The 23,362-nt window shown below is 44.3% G+C and overlaps 1 protein-coding gene across 1 annotated transcript; it reads right to left on the bottom strand.

Moving 5' to 3' along the window:
* Positions 1 to 265: 265 nt before the first annotated feature.
* On the bottom strand, positions 266 to 23,035 carry LOC119059627 (glutathione S-transferase omega-2). Its single transcript, XM_037159351.2, has 7 exons — positions 22,969 to 23,035; positions 16,309 to 16,474; positions 15,980 to 16,088; positions 12,580 to 12,802; positions 11,547 to 11,648; positions 1,984 to 2,090; positions 266 to 538 (listed from the first exon to the last, which is right to left on the bottom strand). The coding sequence occupies exons 2-7, from the start codon at positions 16,340 to 16,342 to the stop codon at positions 379 to 381; spliced, it is 735 nt and encodes a 244-aa protein (XP_037015246.2). The 5' UTR covers positions 16,343 to 16,474; positions 22,969 to 23,035; the 3' UTR covers positions 266 to 378.
* Positions 23,036 to 23,362: the final 327 nt, after the last annotated feature.

Below are 23,362 nucleotides of genomic sequence, written 5' to 3'. Positions count from 1 at the left end.
CTCTAGTTTCCCTCCTACCAGGGAAGTTGTAGAGGATGCCAGTCTATAGTGGCCAATGTCAGTGATGGGTAGGCCTTTAACCTCAACATCAGCGTCAATAATCTTGAGGTCAAACTGGGCCAAAGGCCAAGGGGTCAGGCCCCACGCAAGCTCCCATACTGTGCACTTGGATGTTCGCATTGGGCACTAGATTTCTAAACAATCCTTAGAACCTGTGGGCCAGAGGAGTCATACAAGTGATTATCAGAAAGAACACCTTTTCTGTCTCCTTGTTTATTGCGAACTTCAAGGAAAATGAAAAAAAAAAAACTAATTGATCCGCCCAAACACTTCCTGATACAGAATCACGGCATGGCTGAGAGTTCTGGGTGGTCAGGCTCAGCAACTGAGCCCATAGTCAAAGGCTTCGGGGTGGTTCTGAAAATAGAGATTCAAGAAGCCCAGGAAAATACTCTTGTCTATGAGAAGGGCGCACACTGCGGGGTCCCGCTTCATAGCCGCTATCCAGAGCCGAAGCGCCGGGGTGTGGTTCACGCAGCTGCAGGGCAGGAAAGAAGCATTAGCTCCGCTGAGGAGGAAGGCGGTGGGAAAAATGGCATGGGCCCACTTTTCAGATTTATAAGATACAAACAATGAGTTTCCTAGGACAATAAAGTCATCCTAGTTACCTTCTTATCAACTGAGTATGATCATTACTAAAGGAAAAATCTTATTTTTGGAATACCTGTGTGTGCTTTTGAATTGTATGAGTCACTGTTGAGTTTGACAATACGGTTAAAATACTTTCGGGCTGCTTGTTCTGGGGGAATAAGGTGCCTATCCCTCGCTGTTTACCAACTAAATGACTGCCCTCTGAGAGAGATATTCTTCTGTCACTCTTGGATTTTGCTTTAGGGAGTTTAAAAAATAAAAACTAGTCATTTCCAAACTTTTTTAAATGAGTAAAACAATCATCAAACTTTGAAATAATGGAGATGATTGTGCTTTATTATTTCAAAGATAGATCAGGAAATCTAGGTCTAGAATATGTCACGTGACTTGTTCAAGCTACGCAGCCGGTTAGTGGGGGTCCGGGAGCAGAGGTGAGGGCTCCCGGCCTGTGGCTCAGTGCTCTGTCCCCACAGGAGGCGGCTCTTCATGATGCTTATATTGAGACAGAGTTAAAATATCTAAATATGTTAAATCGGATCTCCCCTCCAAGACAGTCACAGCGGGGAGTGCAGAGGACACCTGGGCCGAGTCAAGCCCATGCATTATAAGGGTACAGGTGCAGCTGCGGCTGGGCAGGACCGAGTTCCCAGATGCCAGAACTGTGCAGCACCCACCAGGTGGCTGGCTGGGATTAGAGCAGGTGCCAGCATTTGTCCTCTCAGCGTTGTGACAACAAAGCATGTGTCCTGCCCAGGGCTCTGACATAGCCCCTCTGAGTCTCCCAGGCAATTTCTTCTACTTGAAATATCCCTGCACTTCCATGGCAGCCACTTCATTTGTTAGTTTTAACATCAAGCATCTATTGCTTTTAAAATAATCTATTAAAAGAAATATTCTTATCCGGGGAAGATTCCTCAGAACTAAGATGTGAGTAACATGTATGGTGTCCCCTGGGGGACTCAGGAGGTCCAGGTGCATGGCCACCAAGGGAGCTGAGACAAATCACCAAAACCCTGTGACTGGGACTTACCAATTGCTTTCACCACTGGCCTGAGTTTGGACGGGCTTCTGAGGACAGCGACTCCGGGGCTCTACGGGAGGCTTTTGGACAGTGTCTTACTAGCAGAAATATGGGGGACGTTTGGGTCCACACACAGTGGCAGAAGAGCACAGGTGAGTTTGAACAAGGAAACAGTTTAAAACCTGACTTCATTTCACAGGCGTCATGAAACATGCCCGCAAGATATGAATGGCACACAGACCGTTTCAGTTTCAACCACGGTCACCCAGTCCGCCCCCAGGAATCCGTGCCCACAAGGTCGAATGTCTTACTCAGCTATTCCATATACATCCAGTCGCTCAAACCAGGGCCAAAAGAGGTAATCGATCATGGAAATACAGGATCCACCAAAGAAGACAGTGTTCTGATAGCTAAGAATCTAAAAGTTGAAACAGAACAAAAGCAAGTTAATTTACTGGCCTGCTGGCACAGTTACAGACCCTAAACACAAATATCAAATATCTCCCATAGTTCCCTCAAAGGGAGAACTCAGGCTTTGACTGTCCTTCCGGTTTGTTGGGTGTTTTCCTCCCTTTCCTGGGGTCTCCTCCACTCCCTTTAGGGTAATACTCCTGGCCACACTCAGTCCCGTCCCTCCTTTGAACAGGGAGGGGAGGTATGGGTCACCTGAGTGGAGAATGTGGAAGGACGCCCCAGGCAGAGGGAGCCCAGCCCCTCCCTCTCAGCCGGGGGCAGACTCCTCGGGGTGCTGAGCTCTCCGTGGAGCAGGTCTGCCCCTGGAGAGGGGGGACCCGTCTCAGGCCAGTGCTGCCCATTACTGGGGCAGAGGAGGGCCACACGCAGTGGGACCTCTACTCGTTACAGCTGCAGCCCCCATTCCCCAGGACCCGCCTGATCTGTAATGAAGGGGACGCGGTAGTTTCCATGTGTCTCCCTCTTCTGCCTCAACCATTAAAAACAAAGGCAGGAAAGAGCAGAGCTATTTAATGGACTCCCTCTAATCCCAACATTGTCTTTCTATCACATTTTCTTTTTTATTTGAGCTCTTTCACCTTCACATTTGTTGGCTACTCAACATTATCCACCTTTTTTTGATCCTCACCCAAGGATATATATTTTTATGACTGATTTGAGAGAGAGAGAGAGAGAAGCACTGAAGTGAGAGAAGCACCGATCAGTTGCTGCCTGCACACACCCCAACCAGGGATCGAATCCACAACCTATATGTGTGCCCTGACCTGGAATTAAACTCACAGCCTTTTGGTGTATGGGATGATGCTTCAACCAACTAAGCCACCCAGCCAGGGCTCAACATTATCATTAAAATAAAATTTCTCATTCTCACCTGGGACAAATCTATCCAGACAGAAAACAAACTCTTAACAGATAGATAACCAAAGACAAAAAAAAAAAAGCACTTGAAAACTTAAAAAGCAAAAGTGCTTAGCAGCCATTATTGTTGGGCCAGTTCTTCCCAAAGAGAAAGGTATGGTGTCAATTACCTACTTCAGTTAATCAGAGACCTGGGCTCTACCTCCAATTCAACATGGAACCCAAGCCAACTTAGGTACCTCTTCCTCCATGTCTCAGTTTTCTCATCTGCAGAATGGTGGTAACTTCCGTGAATGAACACCATGCATGAATAAACGTGAACTCTTGTGATAACAAAGCACAGGAACCTCAGAAGTTGACATCTACAGAAAGTAAATCCACCCCTGATACAAAGGATCAATGGGATCCCACTGTCCTTCTCAGAGGAAAAGCAGATCTTGTGCCTAAAGTCGAAGTCTTCATTATCTCCCAGTATAGCACAGACAAGTTCCCCTGACTGGCGTCCTGAAAGTCTAAAAAAACATGTGGAGTAGCATCACTTTGTTCAAAGAAACTAACAGGATGGTCCCAAAACACCAGAATCTGGCCAATAAAAACTCCAAACAGAGGCTATTTTCAGCCATGTATAAACAAGATCTGGCTTACAGAGTAAAGGAACAAACAATTCCAGAAAGGCTCAAGCCTTCTTTATGTTCAGGAATAAAAGTAGTAACTACTCAAACTTTTATCACTGTCTGAAATGTACACCTCTAGCTTATTACTGACTTTCATGGCACAAATCAGAACAACCAAATCTACAGGGATCGACTCTGGAGTTTCTGTATAACTCTTCCGCTTTCCAGAGCAGAGGTGATGTGCTTTCACCTTTTGACAAGGAAAATCCTTGTCAAAACAAGTCACACATAGATATTTAATGGGACCCATGATGGACCCCTTGGTAAAATAATAAGCCATTTTGAAAATGAATAACTGCTTAGTAATTGATGTGTATTTAATATATGTTTTCAAAGCTTTTCGTCTACTCGAAGTAGGAGTATGCCTTTAAAATATGTATGATCTTATAGATATGATCAATTTGTATATAAGCACTCATAAAGTAATTTAAGCCCTATCAAGGTACTTTGTACAATAGAAAATCAAAATAAGCACATGGATGAAATGAAAGAGGCATCGATTATCTTCTGCCAGCATCTACCCCACCTCCCAAATACACATACACATTCCCTGGCACTTTTCTTAAATCCAAGTGTGACTCGGGACCACTCACATCAAAATCCTTGGGGTTCTGGATTCAGCTGCAAATCCTCGCACCCTGCCTCAAACAGGCACTTCTCCACCAATTTCTCACAAGGCAAGTCTCCCAACAGAACATTATCTCCCTGTAAACGAGCCCAGGGTGCCAGCTCCTTTGCTGACACAGCCCAGCAATGCAGGAGAACACACTGGCCAGGCCTCCTCAGAGGCTCACTGAAGTCCTGGGAACCTCAGCAGGAGAGCTCCATTCAAGGCAAACCTGGCAGCTTCCCAACATGTGAAATGACCTTTCCCCTTAGAATCACAGCACATCGCACCGGAAGGGCCCCTGGAACTCGTCTGGTGTGACCCACCCCCAGCCATCCACTTTACCATCTTTTAATACCATGCTCATCACACCGAAGATCAGAGGGACAGTGTAAAAGAAGTATACAATAAAATGTTAAATGTGGAAAATAATAAGATGCTAAGATCTGGGAAAACAAAAGTTAGAACAGAAGGTCAAAACCTTGCCTTGGACTGTCATTTACACTATTGCCAAGGAAGGAAAACGGTATCGAGATATCAAGCCAGGAATCCTGCAGGGTTCCTGCAGCTTTGAATTTGACTTGAGTTTCCTGGCTGCCCAAGGGGAGGGGAAAAACACTGGAGAGCTGACGCTTGTCTCTCACATGGAAGCACAAGAGACTCTCACTTTCAAGGGAGGAAACTCAGTCCCCGGGAGGTAAAGGGACCCCCTGCCAGAGCTAAGACAAAAACACCATTCTCATTTTTAGACAAGGGGCAATCCTGGTGTCATTCAGCTTCACAGACATGGATGGATGAAGACTAATCACGGAAGCTTCCTCAAGTTTCTTGTGAATTCTTCGCTGTTCTTTAAATTTAAGTGATAGAAGAAAGCTTTGAATCAGCAGATTCTGAAAGCCTCTCCTGCTCTCCAGCCGAGGACTGGCCCGGCACAGCCACCCAGTGCGGAGTTGCTCCTCACTGCTGCCCTTTCTCACCCTCTCTCCATCAAGAGCACCTCACTGACCGGGAGGTGAGACTTGCCAACAGCCTCCTGGTGGGAGAGCTTGCCAAAATTCTCTCCTTCCTGTTTATTCCATTGGTGAGAAGGCCTTCAGGCAACGTTATTCAAGTAGTTCTTTTCTGTGTTCTCAGTTTAAACTAGTCCCTTCCCTACAGCCAGTTAGCATCCCTGACCATTTTTAAGATAGAAGTAAAATAAACTGGCAGTCTTAATTTCTAATGTCTTACCTTTCCTACATGTTTTGTCATCAGAAAGTGAATTGGGAAGCTGCTGCTGCTATACCTGGATGTATGTTAATATCCAATGTCATTTTTATTTTTATTGATTGATTGATTGATTGATTGATTGATTTTAGACAGAGAAGAAGGGGAGAGGGATAGAGAGAGAGAGAGATCAGTTTGTTTCACTTGTTTATGAACCTACTGGTTGCTTCTTGCATGTGCCCCGACCCAGGATCAAACCCACAGCCTTGGTGTACCTAGATGACACTCTAACCAACTAAGCTACCTGGCCAGGGCACTAAGGCCATTTTTTAAAAATTCTATTTTGGGTTCTTTCTGTCCCCCACCTGCCACATCTAATGATGTTGGCCGTTGTTACTGTTGAATAGCTTCTCTCACAATGGAAGCCCTCACTTCCAGAGCTGTTGTCCTCGGTGTCAACAAACAAGGCAGGAGAGCCTGCTTAGAGAAGACTGCTCTTCCCAGCCCCAGACGAACCGCACTAGGCCGGCCATCCCTGGGGAGGCAGCTGAGGCTCTGGCTTCTAGCTCTCTGGCTTCCCTAAAGTATTAGCACATCTTTAATTTAGGGGATAACCATTTGATGTTCTGGAATAATAGAAAGTATATATATTTTTTAAGTTTCTGTTAACAGTTAACTGGAAAATGACTACAGAGGGGTCCCTTACTTTAGGCCATGATAAGGGATAAAGAGTGAGCAAGCAAATGAAGAAGATGGGACTGTCTGGTTTGACCAGGGTACACTTCCCATACCCCCTGAAAGGTGAAAACCTAGCAGGAAGGTTCCCTCATCGTCTGCAAAGGCCTCTCGGGCTCCCCCAGGGGGACAGAAAAGAGGTTTTCTCTCGGGCGCAAGTGGAAGGAAAAAAAGCGCGCTGGGCTCCCCCTTGTGGCCATCTGTGGTGAGGCGCACGGACTGTGGCACCCCCAGGAGATTCATCAGGGAGGAAGAAATCTATGTATTTGCAGAGATCGTACAGATCTCCGCAAAAAGATCATAAAGAGAAGAGAATTCCAGACAAGATCATAAGAGAAGGGAATCCCAGACTTCCTCAAACCAGGAGTTCTAAAAAGCTTCAGTCTACAGTCCTGGACTCTCAGCTTCAATAATCCCCTGCCCCGCACCACGGTCTTTTACACTATTGCCAAGAAATCCCCCGCCTCTAACAAGGACAGACAGCAGGACGACTCACAGCGGGCGCTGCTGCCCGGGCTGGAGGAGGAAGAAAGCGGTTTTCCTTGATGGAAAGAGTTCTTAAGAAGCTGAAACTCCACCTGCCAAAAAATCAGCAATTCAGGCCCTTCTCCAAAAGCGACAGTAGAATACTCCAGAACAGAGAAGTCTTTTGAGTTCATAAAAGATAAAGGGGTATTCTCAAGATTTCGAATTCCAGGTCCCAGCTACACTGGTATACAGCTAAGGCTGAGCTAATGACAGTGGACCAGTTCCCTGGAAAACAAACCAAGGGTATGAAATAAATGGAGCACAGAAAAAAATCATTGTCCTCGAGAAAGAAGCATTGGAAGCAGTGTCTGGTGGAATATGTGCCTCCTGCTGTACAGCACTTAGGGCCTGCAGTCCCCTAGGAAGACGCAGAACGTATCCTGCTGACGTTTGGGGATTACAGGACTACCTGAAATTTCTACCCTGGGATCCTTTTAATGGGCTTAATTCTTTTGTCTTTTACAAGTTTGTAGAATGGGGGGGGGGGCGAGGTAGTAGAGCAATGCTTGACAAGTCAAACATCTTTAAAGTGATAGATGGTGGATGAAAAGATAAATGAATATTTACCTAATCTCTGAAAGGGGAAAGTACTTCCTTTGTATAAAAACAGTGAAAGAAATCACTGAAAAACAGGAAAGACTTATGGCACAGTAGTTTTAAATATTTTACTTATTTATCTTTAGAGGGGAAGGGAAGGAGAGAGGGAGAGAAACATCAATGTATGGTTGCCTTTCGTGCGTCCCCTGCTGGGAACTGGCCTGCAGGGAACTGGTCTGCAACCCAGGCATGTGCCCTGACTGGGAATCGAACCTCGATTGTCTGGTTCGCAGGCCTGTGCTCAATCCACTGAGCTACACCAGCCAGGGCCGGCACAGTAGTTTTAATGTTGTATTTCTATATGTACAAAAATAATAAACCAGGTAAAAAGTTATAACAAAAGACAACAAAAGTTAAAAACATGCAAATATCCTTGATATATACAAAACTCTTTAAAAGGAACTTTTTCAATCGGCAAGGAAAATCAGTAAGACCTTGACAGATGACTAACAGATCATTTTCCCAAAAAGAACACTACGAGACAGCATACTTTGGGGTAAACAGCCCACTTCACTAGCAACCCAATGAGTACACATTATATCAACAATGACAAACTATTCTTTCTCTCCAAAACAGGCCACTATCTCTTAAATGAAATTCGCTGATCGTGAAAAGGGCATAGAGCAAAGGGCATTTTTATGTACTGCTGGTGGGGGGTGGGGGGAGCAGCACGAGTCTCTGGGAAGGATGCACAGCTCCAGCCTCTGAAGCGGCTGTGCCCTTTGATCTGGAAATTCCATTCCTGGAACTCCCACCTAAACACATTGTCTGCAACAGGGAACCCACTTTATGCAAAGCAGCTGCCTGCCGTTCCCTGCAGCATCATTCATAATGGTGAAAAGTGCTGGATAAACAACTTTACCGTGTATACACATGACAAATTATACAAAATGAAAAGTTGTGGGTTTTTCCACTAAAAACTTACACATGTCCTTCCTGTAAGTGGCTTGAAGTGACCTCTAAAAATAGTTCACCTATGCACTTGACCCAGAAAACCCCACAAAATAATGCAAATCTAAAGGCTCAAATCGTCGTGTCCATTTTAAGACCACTAGTGAAACTGCCCAGGCATATCTGAGAAGCTGCCCAGTATCTGAAGGATGTCACTTGAGAGAAGCAGTGTGTCCATCCTTACAATGGTGGATGGAGTTGGTAGGCGTGCCCAGGCTAAACAGTGGGGCTGGACAAAGGGTCAGTGGCTCAAAAAGAGTGCTCTGATTTTGCTGCAAGTGCTTTCAAACTCGAAGAGTAATGATGCTGAACTGAAGGGATGTACGTTCCCTGGTCATTGAGCACACCCAGGAGGGTAAAGCTCCCAAGACGTGGCAGAGCTTGTGGGCGGATTAACTCACCCATGAGCTCTTGCTGCCACACTGAGATGATCCTCACGGAAAAAGAGCAGATTGTCCCTAAACCAGAAGAGGAGGTTGCACGGAAGAAAAAGTTACCCCAGAAGAAACTGAAGAAACAAAGACTTATGGCCTGGGAGTAAATTCTGCATAAAATAAATGCTAATAAAAGTAAAATAAAAACTTTAGGGGACTTCTGGCCAAGATGGAGGCATAGGTAGACATACTGTGCCTCCTCACACAACCAAAAGAAGGATAACATCGAATTTAAAAACAAAAAACAACCAGAACTGACAGAAAATCGAACTGTATGGAAGTCTGACAACCAAGGAGTTAAAGAAGCATTCACCCAGACCAGTAGGAGGGGTGGAGACCAGCAGAGGGGACTCCTGGCAAGGCAGCAGCTGAAGGACCGGATGGACCACCAACTGGAGAGTGAGATAGACCGCGCAACCCAGGGTTCCAGTGAGGGTAAATAAAACCTCAAAGCCTCTGACTGAAAACTCCTATGAAGGATGAGACAGTGGGAGAAACTCCCAGCCTCACAGGAGATATTGCTGGAGAGACCCACAGGGTCCTAGAATGCATACAAGCCACCCCACCTGGGAATCAGCACCAGAAGGGCCCACTTTGCTTGTGGGTAGCAGGGGAAGTGACTGAAAGCCAGCCAAAAGCTGCACTGTTCTTCTCAGACCCCTCCCTCACAGACGTCACAATGAAGCCATGTGGTTACCCCACCCTTAGGCGAATACCTAAGGCTCCACCCCTTACTAAGTAACAGGCATGCAGAGACCTAAAAAAAAAAAAAAGGCCAAAATGGAAGAACAGATCAAAGCTCTAGAAAAAATACAACTAAAGAAACGAAGAGATAGCCAACTTATCAGATGCACAGTTCAAAACACTTATAATCAGGATGCTCACAGAATTGGATGAATATGGTCACAACTAGAGGAAAAAAATGAAGGCTATGCTAAGTGAAATAAAGGAAAATGTATAGGGAACCAACCAACAGGAAAGCAAGGAAACTGAGACTCAAATGAATAGTTTGGAGCAGAAGAAAGAAATAAATATTCAACCAGAACAGAATGAAGAAACAAGAATTCAAAAACATGAGGAGAGGCTTAGGAACCTCTGGGACATCTTTAAATGTTCCAATATCCGAATCATAGGGCTTCCAGAAGGAGAAGAGGAAGAGCAAAAAACTGAAAACTTATTTGAAAACATAATGAAGGAGAACATCCCCAATCTGGCAAAGGAAATAGACTTCCAGGAAGTCCAGGAAGCTCAGAGAGTCCCAAAGAAGTTGGACTAAGGAGGGACAAACCAAGGTAACTCGGTCACTGGCCCACAGTGTCCACGGCATCATGGATGAGACATGAGACAAATTCACACGGACTACTGAGTCCTATGGAGGAAAAGGGATGGCATGGTTACTCCTTCAAGGTGGGAGCGCCCTGACCCTTGCCTAGACAGGTTTTTATTGGGTTTAATTTGCGCAGGAATACAGGTACAACTCATTAATCATTGTCAGGCACAAAACTTCGGGAAAACAAACACATTTTCTGCCCGAGCCTTTATCATTTAACTAAGATCATTCTTAGCAAAGTGGGCTTCACGGATTTTACATATCCTTTCTCAGGCCTGATCTCCTGGGGAGACCGCCCTTTCCAGCACAGGGCTGCACCGCCCTCAGTCATTGTTTCAGGCTTAAGTCTGGCAGAAGAGGCAGATAGCCAAGGAATTAGGAGAAATGAGGACTCAGGCTTCATCAAAGCTGAGGGGCAAGGGTCCATCACCCCCTTTCTCCATAGCCCCCCAAGTCCTTCCCTGGGGCCTCCACATGATCATGCCTGTCTTAGGCTGTTCCCCCCCTGGGGAATCTTACCCATCACTGGCTAACTGATCAAGCACTGGAGGCCAGTATGAAAAAAAGGAGCAGAAGCAGTGCTTCTGCCAGGGAGATAAGCTTTGTCTCCTCAGTGGCTTAGGGTCCGAAGGTCACTCACTCAGCCTTAGCCATGGGGGGTTTACAGCTCCTGAAACCAGGCAGGGCAGTTCCCAACAGTTAAAGGGACTTAACTGCTATTAATTTATCTTATAATATATGTTTGTTGTTTCACAAAAGCCAGAGGAAGGGGCAGTTCAAATCTGTCTTGATGGCTTCTTCATGAAATTACCAGGGACTGAGACTCCTTCACTCTTTCTTCTCTGTCATCTTTAGTGCAAGATTTTCATCCTCAAAATGACAAGACAGCTGCTGGAACTGCAGCCATCACATTCAAATTCCAGGTTATAGAAAGAACAGAAAGGGGAAAAAAATGGCAGAAGGCCATGCTCCTTTAAAGGGCTTTCCCAGAAGTCCTACCCAATGACTACTTAAATCTCACTGGCTTTTTTATACTGTTTTCTGTGTTTCAATTTTTTTAAAAATAATGAGAGTATATTTTTCTATTACATGTATATTTTTTACTTAAAAAAATATTTTATTTATTATACTTTTACAGTTGTGTCATTCCCCCCCCTTTATTCTCCTCCACCCTGCACACCCCCTCCCACCCTCATTCCCCCTCCTTTAGTTCATGTCCATGGGTCATACATATAAGTTCTTTTCCTTCTACATTTTTTATACTATTTTCACCCACTCCCCCCTCCCTGCCCCACCATCTATTTTCTACCTACTGGTAATTCTCCATGTGATCTTCATTTCTGTGATTCTGTTCCTATTCTAGTTGTTTGCTTAGTTTGTTTTTGTTTTTTTAGATGTGGTTGTTAATCACTGTGAGTTTGTTGTCATTTTACTGTTCATATTTTTTGGTTCTAAAGAGGAGAGGGGCCCCTTTTCGTACCTCTTCAAGGTTGCAGAATTCTTCTCGGAGGGCTAGCTTCAAATTGCTGCATTCCTTCCCGCACCTCAGTGCTACCAGACACTCCTTGGTCAGATGCGGGATCTAATCAGAGGACACAGGTTTCTTAGTGGAGAAGTCTGAGGGAACTCCACGTCCCGGCTCTGCCTAAAAATACAGCAGAACCTTTGTGGCTGCAGTTTAACAGGCTGACAACCACACCTCGGCTCCCCAGCTCCCTCTGAAAGGTGTCTCTGTGGTTCTGGGAATCCAGGTGTCATAGCAGCCTGGTAAAACAAGGTGCTTTTGAAAAGGATTCTTGAGTGCTTCTTACTTGATCAGCAACCTCCATACTGTACAATCTCAGGCAGGCACTTAACCTCTCTAAGCCTCAGTATTCTCATCCGAAAAATGGATACAGTAATAGTACCCACCTTAAAGGGCAGTTGTAAGGGCTACATAACTTAACCTGTATAGGGTAGTTAGGACAGTGCTTGGCATGTCATAAGTCCTTAGTATATGTTGTTTATTTTTTTCTCAATTCAAAGACGACTATCTCAAAGTTTCTCCATCATTTTTTTCCTGTTATCTCCAGGTGCCCCTTTTTCTCTCTTCCCCACATTTCCTGGACTGGTGGTGCTCTTGCTCTGCATAAAGAGCAATCCGTTTTCATGCATTAATGCCTTTTTTGTACCCCAATATTTTTGTACCTAAAACCTTAGAAATATTCTCTTTAAAGCATCACCAGTTTTCGGCTCTTTCAATGTTCCTATCTTAAGCCACACAGTCTTAACTATGCCATAATCATACCCCTTGAGACTGCTAGTTCAAATGGCAAAGCACCTATCAGTGAAGACTTTAATTTTTAATATCAGAGGTGATGGCTCTACTATAATTGCATACCAGTTATTCCCCTAATGCACATGTAGTATCAAACAAAACAAGTTCTCCAATGACTTGGCTTTAAAATTGAAGTTTGGGAAAGAAATACAAAGTAAAAAAGAGTGTAAGTAGCTTTTTAAAAAATTGAGCATACCTTATAGAAGAGCTCCAATAACATCTTCTGGCGAGCTCGCTCATAAGGGTCGAATGGATATAGCTTCTTTCCGGGATAAGCATCATCCAGGTACTCACAAGCGATCACAGATTCGTAGATCAGCTGACACTTGCTGTTTTCCAGGACTGGAATTTGGCCAAAAGGGTGCTTTGTATAGTACCAGTCAGGTTTGTTTCTCAGATTAATGTTGATAACTTCATGGCTTAAAAAGCACAGGGAAATAAACACAAGACAACAAAAACGAGAGATTTGCACAAGTGGACTCATCTTTAAGGCAGAAGTAATCAATTCATAAGATTTAAATTTGCAAAACATTTTTTAAAGTTTAGGTCTTTTACAAAGAAAAATATATAATATTATAAAAATATAAAATATATTGTCTTCATTCCTACAGTAAGATGTGTTAAATGTTTTCTATGCCTTTTCTCATTTGCTCTTTGCGATTCCCAACTCCAGGGGATTAAATCTCCTGCCCAACATCACCACTCGGAAGGACCAGCACCAAGACTGGAGCCCAGGAGTCTGACTCAGAGCTCACCACACTTAATCGTCACACTCCAGAGTCTCATATATTTTGGAGCTTGAAAATACGAATCTGCTACAAACAGGTCACAACAGAATATGGTAAATGTTAGCAGTTACAAACACAAATTCTGCATCAGACTGTGGGGTCTGGACAGTCTAGCTTGTGACCTTGACTGAATTCCTTAACCTCTCTGTGCTTAGTGTCCTTCGATGTAACATGGGGGTGATTCATATGCTCATGCCCTGGCATCATTGTGAGGATCAAATAAATAAATATGTATAACAGGAGACAAATGAGATTATTCTCTGCTCAGTCGAGCAGATTGTCTTAAACCCTAAAGCAGTGGTTCTCAGCTAGGAGTAACTGCCACGTCCTCTTCCAAGCCACGTTGTCTGACAAAGTCCGGGCATGGAGGATTCGAGTTCAAAGAATTCGTCTCCCCAGAAGAGAACGTGGCATCCAAAATGGGTTAACAATTGGCTGTTTTATTTTAATTATTTTACTCTTGCTACTGAGTATGGACATTGTACTGTACTTACTTATTCCTGTGAAAATCACCAAAGAGGAGGGAACAGTTTAGGGGAAAACATTACTATTCCCCACGAAACTGCCTGAAAGGATGGAAAAATCCCTACAGATTCCCTTCTCCCTTATACAGGGGTGTACGACAGCCAGGGTAATATAATTGTTAACCATAAGGGAAAACATGTCCAGTTGTATAAATTACCCTGGTTTGAGCAAGTTAAAGCGATCAGGACCGCCATAACATACCAGAAATAAGAAAAACAAGTTAGAGCTCTTAAATCAACAGTTAAGGCCAGTTAATAAAGAACCAGGTTGTTGTTGCAAACACAGGTTGTGCTGCCAACAGTTGAGAGGATGGAAGAACAGATTAGAAAGACTTTCCCACGACTGTTCCTCACCCACAGATACAAAGGGTCTTCCAAGAAGACAAGTGAAAACTATATAGACCCCTACCCACAGCCCAGGGATACAGTCGGGACGGTTGAGATGATCTGCAAGGCAGAGGCAACTGTGGCTGGATTTCCTGTCTATCTCTCCTTACATGTTTGTTTGGGTGATCGAAAGGTGGTGGGATTGTTAGACACTTGTATTTCAGGTTCATTGATTCACATAATTCCAATGAAGTTGTACAAAATAGTTTCTTGACCAGAGAATAAAGTCCCTGTATGTCTAATAGTTGTTAGAGTAATAGCCCCTCCTTTACCTTGAATAAGAATATATATCAACTAGACAGGCAAAGAAATAACAAAAGCTGGCTAGTTATTACAAACTAAACATGTAGAAACAGTTACTAAAGAGTCAGAGTTTATAGTACACAGAGAAACATTTTAGACAGAAAAGGATAGATAGCTAAGTTAGACATCACAAAGGCCTTATAATAAATTTCTTATTATCTCTACTCAATCTAGCATATCCTTTTGCCCCATGACAAATTCTGAGAAACTTTAATATACAATAAGATACTTCTAATTGTCTGATTAATAGCTCTCCTGGTCAAAATAATCTTTGTTTATTATAACTGAATCTATGGGAACTTTCATACTTTTCCTGATTACCTTTGTATTAATTTTTTCTGCTTAAATGATGTTATACTGCAAATGTTAATCACTACCTAAAATGAAAATATAAAAACCTGCTTGTACTTGCAATAAACAGAACAGAGCTTCACTGTCCTTTGAGGCGTGTTGTCGTCTGTTACCCAGCGCCGACGCCTACCCTCACCTGTGGGACCCCTTGACCCGCTGTGGCCGGACCGCGGCAAGTAACCTTGCCCCATTCCCCAGGGGCACATGGTAATGTCTTGGGGACTTTTTTGGTTGTCACACTGGGGGAGAGATGACAGCCATCTAATGGGCAGAGGCCAGGGACACTGCTAAACATTCATTCATAAACTGCCAGTTTGTCACCGAGGGCAAACCATCGGGCTACAGTTGTTTCAAATGGATAAACTAGCAATAGGGCCGATTAGAACTGAGAAAGAGGGAAGAATCTGGAAATAAATGCCATCTATCCTCCTGAACAAAGCAGAATTACATAATTTTATGGAAATGTCTCTGCATTAGTCTCTGCATTTCTCCGACATAAATCTGAAACTCCGAAGTCACCCCTAATGATGGATTCTCCAAGACAAGAGTCAAAACTCGGGGAGTAACACATGCTCAACATATCATCACGGCTGAGAGGCCGGTCGCATCCCGCGGTCCCCACTGCAGCGGAGGTGCTCTGCCTTCCAAACCCAGACCTGCAGCGTGGAGTCTTGCGGAGCTCCTCCTGGGGAGGTCTGTGCCGTTTCCTCAGGTATGTCGGAACCTTCGAGACATCTCCTGATAGCAGTTCCTTCTATTTCATTGTTTGGAACTATTTGTTCGTTCATACAAAAAAATATTTTAAGCACCTACCATGTGCCAGGTTCTCTCTAACCCAGTAGTGAAAAAGACAAAGAACCTACCCCTCCACAACATACGTTTTGGGGGAAAGGGTGAAGGAAAGAGGGATAAAAAGATGCTGGATGCCCTGTGAGCATAATGAAGACAGAGAACAGTTGATTTGAAGGGGGGGGGGGGGGGGGGCTGCAGTCAGTGCAGGCGGGCGCTGTGCCCTTCCTTCACCCGCGTTACTGGAGGGAACCAGCTCACTGGGGCGGTCATTCCGTTTACTCCGAGTTGTCCTACGGTTCCTGCGCAGACCCGACTCTACATTCCAGGGCCGCCTGCGGGCCTTCACTAACCATGTATTGACTTTGCCTCAGAAGGAAAGGATAGGGCGCCCCAGGTTTTAAACACATCCCCCCTCCGGGTGCCTGTAAGGTGCTGACCTTCCATTTCTCACCTGATGCCTTTGGCCTGGAGGACCAACCGCGTCCTGTGTGCATAAGGACAGAACCTCATGCTGTAGATTCGGATCAGGCCCTCTGGGACCGGCCCTGGGGGGTGACTTCCTGCAGAGGAGGAGCGGGTACCAAGAGGCGGATTAGCCCAGTGGAATGATGGGCTCACTCACCAACCCTGAGACCCCAAGAGGGCTGCACACGCTCCGCCTCTGGTTTTGCACGTGGCTTTCAGGCAGAGAAACCCTTCAAGTCCCACCCACCCACCGCACTGGTCTGGAGGCCAAGGCCCGGCGTCTCCAGCCCGTGGACACCTGTTGAGAAGACTCACCTTTCCCCAAGGCCCTGCTCGCATCTTCAGCCATGGTTTCCAGGTGTCTGCGCAGCACCCAGTGCTCTCAGACCGCGGCTCTGGGCCTCGCCACCTCAGCAGGCTCCAACCGCAGCGATGCTCCCGCGCAGCTCCTGTCCAAATTCAGCTTTTGAGTGCCAGGGCTCTGGTAGGGCAGAGAGGGAAGTGATCTGGGGCGCGAGCTAGGTAGGATACCTTAATCTATAGAGACATCGCCCCAGACTTGGAGGTAGGAGTGGGCAAAACAAACAAAACACCCGGGAAGTACCCTTGCTTTTAACACGTGGATACACCATTCAGTGGGTCTCTTCTCCACACCAAGAACCTGTGAAGAATGGACATTAAACTCCAGCATGTATTTCAAGGGAGTTCGATAAAAACTGACCAGAGTAACCACCAAAGTTTTCCTTCCCATTCTAAGTCTCCCCTCCTGCATCTCTAAGACCATTGCCTGTATAATGAGTACTTAAAAAAATAAAGCCAAACTTTTTCATGCTATCGCAGAGAGGAAGAAAAACTTGTTAGTGTTGAGATGTTGCACGCCCCTGAGAGTGTCCCCTTAAACTGTGTGCCCTAGACACCTCACTGGCCTCACCCTAGCCCCAGACCTATCTGTGACATTGTACCTAAGCTATGAAAGACTGATAATGAATTAGGCACTAGAAGCAAAGAAAAGTTGGTGAGCTCTCCCCGACCCCAGAGTGAATTCCGGAGCAGACCCTTCATAACCGTGACAAAGACTTTGTCAACAGCCGGGCAACACAAGGGCCACTTGGATAGCTCTGACTAAGGAGGCAGCTAGGCTTTGCTCTGCCCTACAAAGCTGAGATCCTGAAATTTAGCAGGTAGAAAGCTAATTCCTTTGACTTTACAGGATGAGCTGAAATAGGAATTACTTAGATATGTGTTTTATAGGGCTCACGGGTAGAGAAGGAAAGAAAAGTATCATATGCCTCACACTGACTAAATGATTTCTATGGATTGATCACCTTACTTGATTCCCACAACTACTCGGGTAGGTAACTATTATTCTCCCTGTTTCACAACATAGAAAATATCCTTAGAAAAATGAGATTATTTGCCCAATGTGACCAGCTAGGCGGGTTGAACCTTAAAAGTCCAAAGCCTGACTCATTGTCTGGGCCTCGAAAGTTGGTAACCGTGTGGAAGGGAAAGGATATAAATCCTGGAAAAAAATATAGTGCATAATGGCGGCTCAACAAATGTTAGATGAGTCTCAATATGTTTTACTAAAAGACAGAACCTAATTATATAGCTTATGAACAGTCACTTTTTTTTTAAAATTTTATTTATTTATCTTTAGAGGGGAAGGGAAGGAGAGAGGTAGTTTGCCCCTGCTAACTTTAGGTTTGTCCTTTGGAATTCCAATCTATCCAGAAATTCTTGGTTCATAATGTTAACATTTTTTTCCTACTCAGTAGGAATCTTTGAAATTCTTCAGAATAGTGACTCAACTACATTTTTTGCTAAGTCATTCAGAGTGATTTCATGTGAGACGTGACAAGTTGCTATTGATTGATAAGAATTGGGAGTGGCAAAAATGTTTTAATCAATTTCCTTTTAAAAGAAAATGCATGTATGTCAGCAATTTTATATGTTGCAAGATAAAGAGGAAAACCACTGTTCGGAAACTAACTTTAAGCAAGAAGGACAAACTGAAAGGGAATAGAAGGAACAAACATAAGCATGATGTGTGAGAGCTTCTCGTAGACAAGGAGATGACTCATGGGCATGAAACATATCCCTCATGAAAGAAGGCAGACGTCCAATAACTGGGAGAAAATGTACCCAGATTCTAAAAGAATATGAAATCCTCAAAATCACACAATCAGTTCTTACTAACATGTATTTCATACTTTATGTGTATTCATTCATTCAATATGTAAAGTTGTCCCATGAAGGTTCTATCATTATTTTATTTTAAAAAATGAGTAAACTGAGAGTAACTAGTAAGGTTAGGTGACTTGTCAAAAGCCTCACAACTACTAAGAGGAAGGATTATGACCTTTGACTCCTGGGTGAGCACTCCAAACAGGATCTTAGTCTATACCAGACATAGGCAAGCTCTTTGTGAAAAAGTCAAACTAGTAAATATCGTAGGCTTTCTGAGTCATCTTGTCTCAACCACTCAACCCTTACAGGATGAAAACAGCAATAAATAATATATAGATGAATGGGTTTGGCTGTGTTCCAAGAAAACATTATTTATGGAGTCTAAATTTGAATTATATATATATATATATACTCACAATTGTAATTCAAATGAATAATACAATAAATAATATATAATAATACAAGAATAATTCTGTTTTGTGTACCCACAACTATAAATCTACTTTTTCCAACCCCTGAATTTTAACAGACTTTATTTTTTGAGCATTTTATGTTCACAGGAAAACCAAGCACAAGATAGATTTTTTTACCACCACAAATACACAGTCTCCTTCATCAACTACATCCTGCATCAGAGTTACATTCTTACAATTGATGAGCCTATGTTGACACTTCATCATCAAAGTCCATAGTTTAAATTAAGGTTTACTCTTGGTGAATTTCATATAATTTTCATGTATCACAAATCATGATTCTTCTCTTGATTTGTTCAACCATTTAAAAATATAAAAATTATCGTTAGCTCTTACACCCTACAAAAACCAGCAAGAGGCCTGGATTCGGTTCTCCGGCCTGAGTTTCCTCATTGCTGGAGTGCCCTGAGAATGAATTATTAATGGCCACACTGGGAACCCCATTTGTAAAGTAAAAGTCCCATCTTTCACTATGCCAAAGAGAACACATTTCCAAGTTGTTGTTTTTTTTCCCTCATTCCCACCTTTTAAGGGAAATCAACTCTGAGAGTTGGGAAATGCTGTTTATCACATCTGTGTAGGGGAAGCCCCACTCTGGAATGCAAGTCTATTTGGTGTTGTTAGAGAATAGCAAACAGTTCTTCCTTTGAAGGGAAGCAATACAATGTCAAGGTCCTCACTTGGCATTATAGTCAAACCCTGGCTTTGGCACTTAGACAGCTGTCTCTCACCTTGTTGACCCTCATCTTCTTCACCTGTAAAATGAGAATACAAATAGTACCTTCCTGATGGGTTTTAAATAATGAATGAAATCAGGCAGGCCATCCTCGGTACAGTAAGTACTCAAAATTAATAACTAATACTAGTAAATAAGAACACATTTTAAATAGCACAATGCATTCCAATTTTGTATTCATAAAAATGAAATGCATGCAATTCAGGTCTGCAAAACATATCGGAACTAGAATTCACCTCGGAATATTTGTTTCTACCAGTTACCAGTTAAATGCCAGCTGACTAGGGGTTGAATGCTGCATGCTACATTTCAGTAATGTGGTTTTTAATCTTACCACTGAACACTAACGTTTTCCCTGGAAAGATTTTCATTATGACCTTTGAGCTTATCCCTACTTCCTTTCTAAGGTACCTCTGAAATAGGTACCTCTGCAGATACAATAGGTACCTCTCTGAAATCCTCTTTGCAAATTTTCCTTCCACGTTATTATGTTTACACCTCTATTATACTGACTCACTCAAGCAAGAAACAAATGGTAACAAAGCCATATTAAACCCACTCCAAACTATTTTTCAGTTACCTGAAATATAATCGGATCTATTTGAAAAGGTGGGGACCTTCAGTCATGGGTAATAATAGCTTAAGCTTTCTAGGAAAAGAATGCCACCACAGAAATAACTTCTTCGCTCTATTTAAATGAGTCTCTATTTTGAGAATAGAAGTGGAGTTTGTGTTTTTCAGAGTTTCAAAATTTTTCTCTCATACCTGTGTTAACGGAAGTCCGTTAACAACAAATTCTTCAGCCTGACCGGTAAGGGGCGAAACCAGCGGCTGGCGGAGCGGGGTTGCACACGAGGACTTGGTCAGACGGACTCAGGCGCGCGGAATCCAGGCACAGGGTTGGACCTAGTGAGCAACCGAGCCAGCGACCAGGCGAGCAACCGCGGGGGAGACAGTGGGGGAGCGGGGCTGCGTGTTGACTGTGGTCGCGCATTTGTGCGCGGGTGGACGGGCGAGGGAGTGGGCAGTTGGACCGGGGCCTGGCAGGTCCCCGCAGCAAGCGGCAGTGGAGGGCGCCGCCATTTCCCTGCTCTGACCCCACCTCCACATACAGCGTCATAACCCAGCGACTCTGAGTGGCCCGGCCCTGGTGAACCACCTAAGGGGCTGCTTCTCACCCAGCGGTGAGAAACAGCAGAGGGAGCCGCCATTTCCCCGCTCTGACCACGCCCCCACATACAGCGTCACAACCCAGCGACCTGGGAGTCCAAGGCACCGCTTCTCACACTTAAAGGGCCAGAACAGACCAAAAATGTCGCAAGATCTCAAAGCCCCAGAGACCATAGATCTAAGCGATGAAGAAATAGCAAAACTCTCAGACGCACAGTTTAAAACACTGGTCATCAGGATCCTCACAGAACTGGTTGATTATACCGACAAATTAGACAAATATATGAAGGCGAAACTAATTGAAATGAATGGAATTGCACAGGACACCAATAGCAATGAAAAGGAAACTGGGACTCAAATCAATGGAGTGGACCAGAAGAAAGCAAATAATGGCCAACCAGAAAAGAGTCAAGAAGCAAGAATTCAAAGAAATGAGGAGAGTCTTAGGAACCTCCAGGACATCTTTAAACGCTCCAACATCCGAATTATAGGGGTACCAGAAGGGGGAAAGGAACAGCCACCAGTGGAAAACTTATCTGAACAAATAATAAAGGGAATTTCCCCAATCTGGCAAAGGGAATAGACTTCCAGGAAATCCAGGAAGCCCAGAGAGTACCAAAGAAGTTGGACCCAAGAAGGAACACACCAAGGCACATCATAATTACATTAGCCAAAATTAAAATGGAGAGAATCCTAGAAGCAGCAAGAGCTAAGGGGACAGTCACCTACAAAGGAGTCCCCATCAGACTGTCAGCGGATTTCTCAAAAGAGACCTTACAGGCAAGAAGGGGCTGGAAAGAGGTATTCCAAGTCATGAAAACTAAAGACCTACAACCAAGATTGCTCTATCCAGCAAAACTTTCATTTAGAATGGAAGGACAGATAAAGTGCTTCTCAGATAAGATCAAATTCAAGGAGTTCATCATCACCAAGCCCTTATTATATGAAATGTTAAAGGGACTTATCGAAGAAAAAGAAGTTAAAGAAACATGAACAGTGAAAGGACAACAAACTCACAGTTATTAACAACCACACCTAAAATGAAAGCAAACTAAAAGGACAGCTAGATCAGGAGTGGAAACATAGAAATGAAGATCTCAAGGAGGGTTAGCAACAGGGGAGTGGGAGGAGGAGAAGAGGGGAGAAGGTACAGAAAATAAGTAGCATAGACAGTAGATAGAAAATAGATTGGGGGGGGCAAGAATAGCATGGGAAATATAGAATCTAAAGGACTTGAGACACATGGTCATAAACTAAAGGGGGGGGTAATGGTGGGGATGGGGGGTAGGGTGGAGGGGAATGAAAGGGGGAATAGAACAACTGTAACAGCATAATCAATAAAAAAATTTTTTTAAAGGAAAAAAAATATTTTGATATAGTTACATTTGAATGAAAAAAAAGGAGATTTGCAAGATCCTGAAGTCAGCCAAACATTTGTAAAATCAAACAGAACAGACCGAGTTAGGAAAAGAACAGCAACACTTCCTGTTAAATCTCAGGTATAATAGTGGTGTGTCAAAATGGCGCTTGCTATCCTCTCCTGGCCCAGTCTCTCTAAAGGCTAGCAGCTGATTAAGAGACTGGGGCAGAAGTATACCCAAGCTCTTATCTCGAGAGTGGTATAAATGACTAAGAGTTCAGGCTGAATGAATCTTTTCAGCATTTACTAGCTGGATGACCTTGGGCAAATCACAGCAACTTTCTATGCCCTAGGGTTCTCATTAACTGGTAGTTAATGGTACCAACACATCAACTAGTGTTTTGGGAAAGATTCATTCAGGTGCTGGACGAAAAATGCTTAATACTTAGCCTTCATCTCTTACCTAGTGGGCATTCAACATTAGCTATTATCTTTATGATTACTGAAATACAGCAGGGTCACAAAGACATCCCCTGAGACCGAAATCCCCTGCTGCGGTGCCCTCTAACGCAGCTGAACTAGTGGTGCCCAAGTGCAGGGACTAGAATTCATGATTTTGGGCTGTCCTTACCTGCCTCCAGACAAATCAGAAAAATAAACAATTTAGTGAGGGGTTCCCCCCTGCCCCTTGAGTTAAAGGTGTTCACTTTAAAGACCTGTTCTTCAATCTTGGATTATATAGCCCTTGTACTTTTTTTGATGTTAAATTCTTGGATGAAACTTTTGTGAACATAAAGTAGTTGCCCTTTCTTTTAACAGTATTAGGCAACATAAAACACTGGCAATCCTAATCTGGGATCTGAAATTCGTGGAAAACCCTAAAATTCAGAATTGACCTTACACCCCTCTCCCCTTCAAAGGCCAAAACTGCCCGAACCAAGCCGGTGGAGGTGGCAGGAGAGACGGCCCCAGGAACCTCCCAACTTGCCGCAAACGAACAGGACGTAGAACGACGGTGGAACCCGCCCCCTAGAATGAGATCCTACCCGCCAACTGGCCGCGATGCCCAGAGCTCCAGCCAATCCTAAGAGCCTTTGGAGGCTCTCCGGCCAATCAGTGCCGAGCGGAGCCAAAGGGCAGCCGCCTTACAGGCGCCGCAGTACCCAAGTAGTGATTCCCCACGAGTGCCTTGGGCAGGTAGCGGCGTCCGTGGCACCTCAGCGCCCGGGTCTACATCCGACTGAAGCCGTCCCGCAGCCGACCTGAACCTAGAAGGGTGGGGCGGGCTGACGACAGCAGAAATGGGTGTGTCCTGAGCTTGGGCATTGGTGGCCAAGAGTGGCCGGCCAGAGGTCATTTGTGAAGTCACCAGTTGTCACCAGTGTCTCAGGGTGTGGCCCCCAGATCGCCTGCATCACCACGCGGGTGGGGGCCGGGTGG

The sequence above is a fragment of the Artibeus jamaicensis genome, unplaced genomic scaffold, assembly GCF_021234435.1.
Source record: "Artibeus jamaicensis isolate MK-2021 breed Jamaican fruit bat unplaced genomic scaffold, CSHL_Jam_final contig_490, whole genome shotgun sequence".
NCBI classification, from domain to species: domain Eukaryota; kingdom Metazoa; phylum Chordata; class Mammalia; order Chiroptera; family Phyllostomidae; genus Artibeus; species Artibeus jamaicensis.
Note: the sequence above shows the minus strand (reverse complement) of the source record. Positions and strands in the feature narration are given on the sequence as shown.

What these genes read in the sequence shown, in the direction of transcription:
- LOC119059627 (XM_037159351.2), bottom strand. Translation starts at nt 16,342, where the DNA reads ATGGCTGAAGATGCGAGCAGGGCCTTGGGGAAAG. An exon ending in GAGCAGGGCCTTGGGGAAAG is followed by an intron (nt 16,089 to 16,308) that starts GTGAGTCTTCTC and finishes CCTCCTCTGCAG; the next exon opens with GAAGTCACCCCCCAGGGCCG. An exon ending in GATGTATATGGAATAGCTGA is followed by an intron (nt 539 to 1,983) that starts GTAAGACATTCG and finishes CCTGCCCTGCAG; the next exon opens with CTGCGTGAACCACACCCCGG.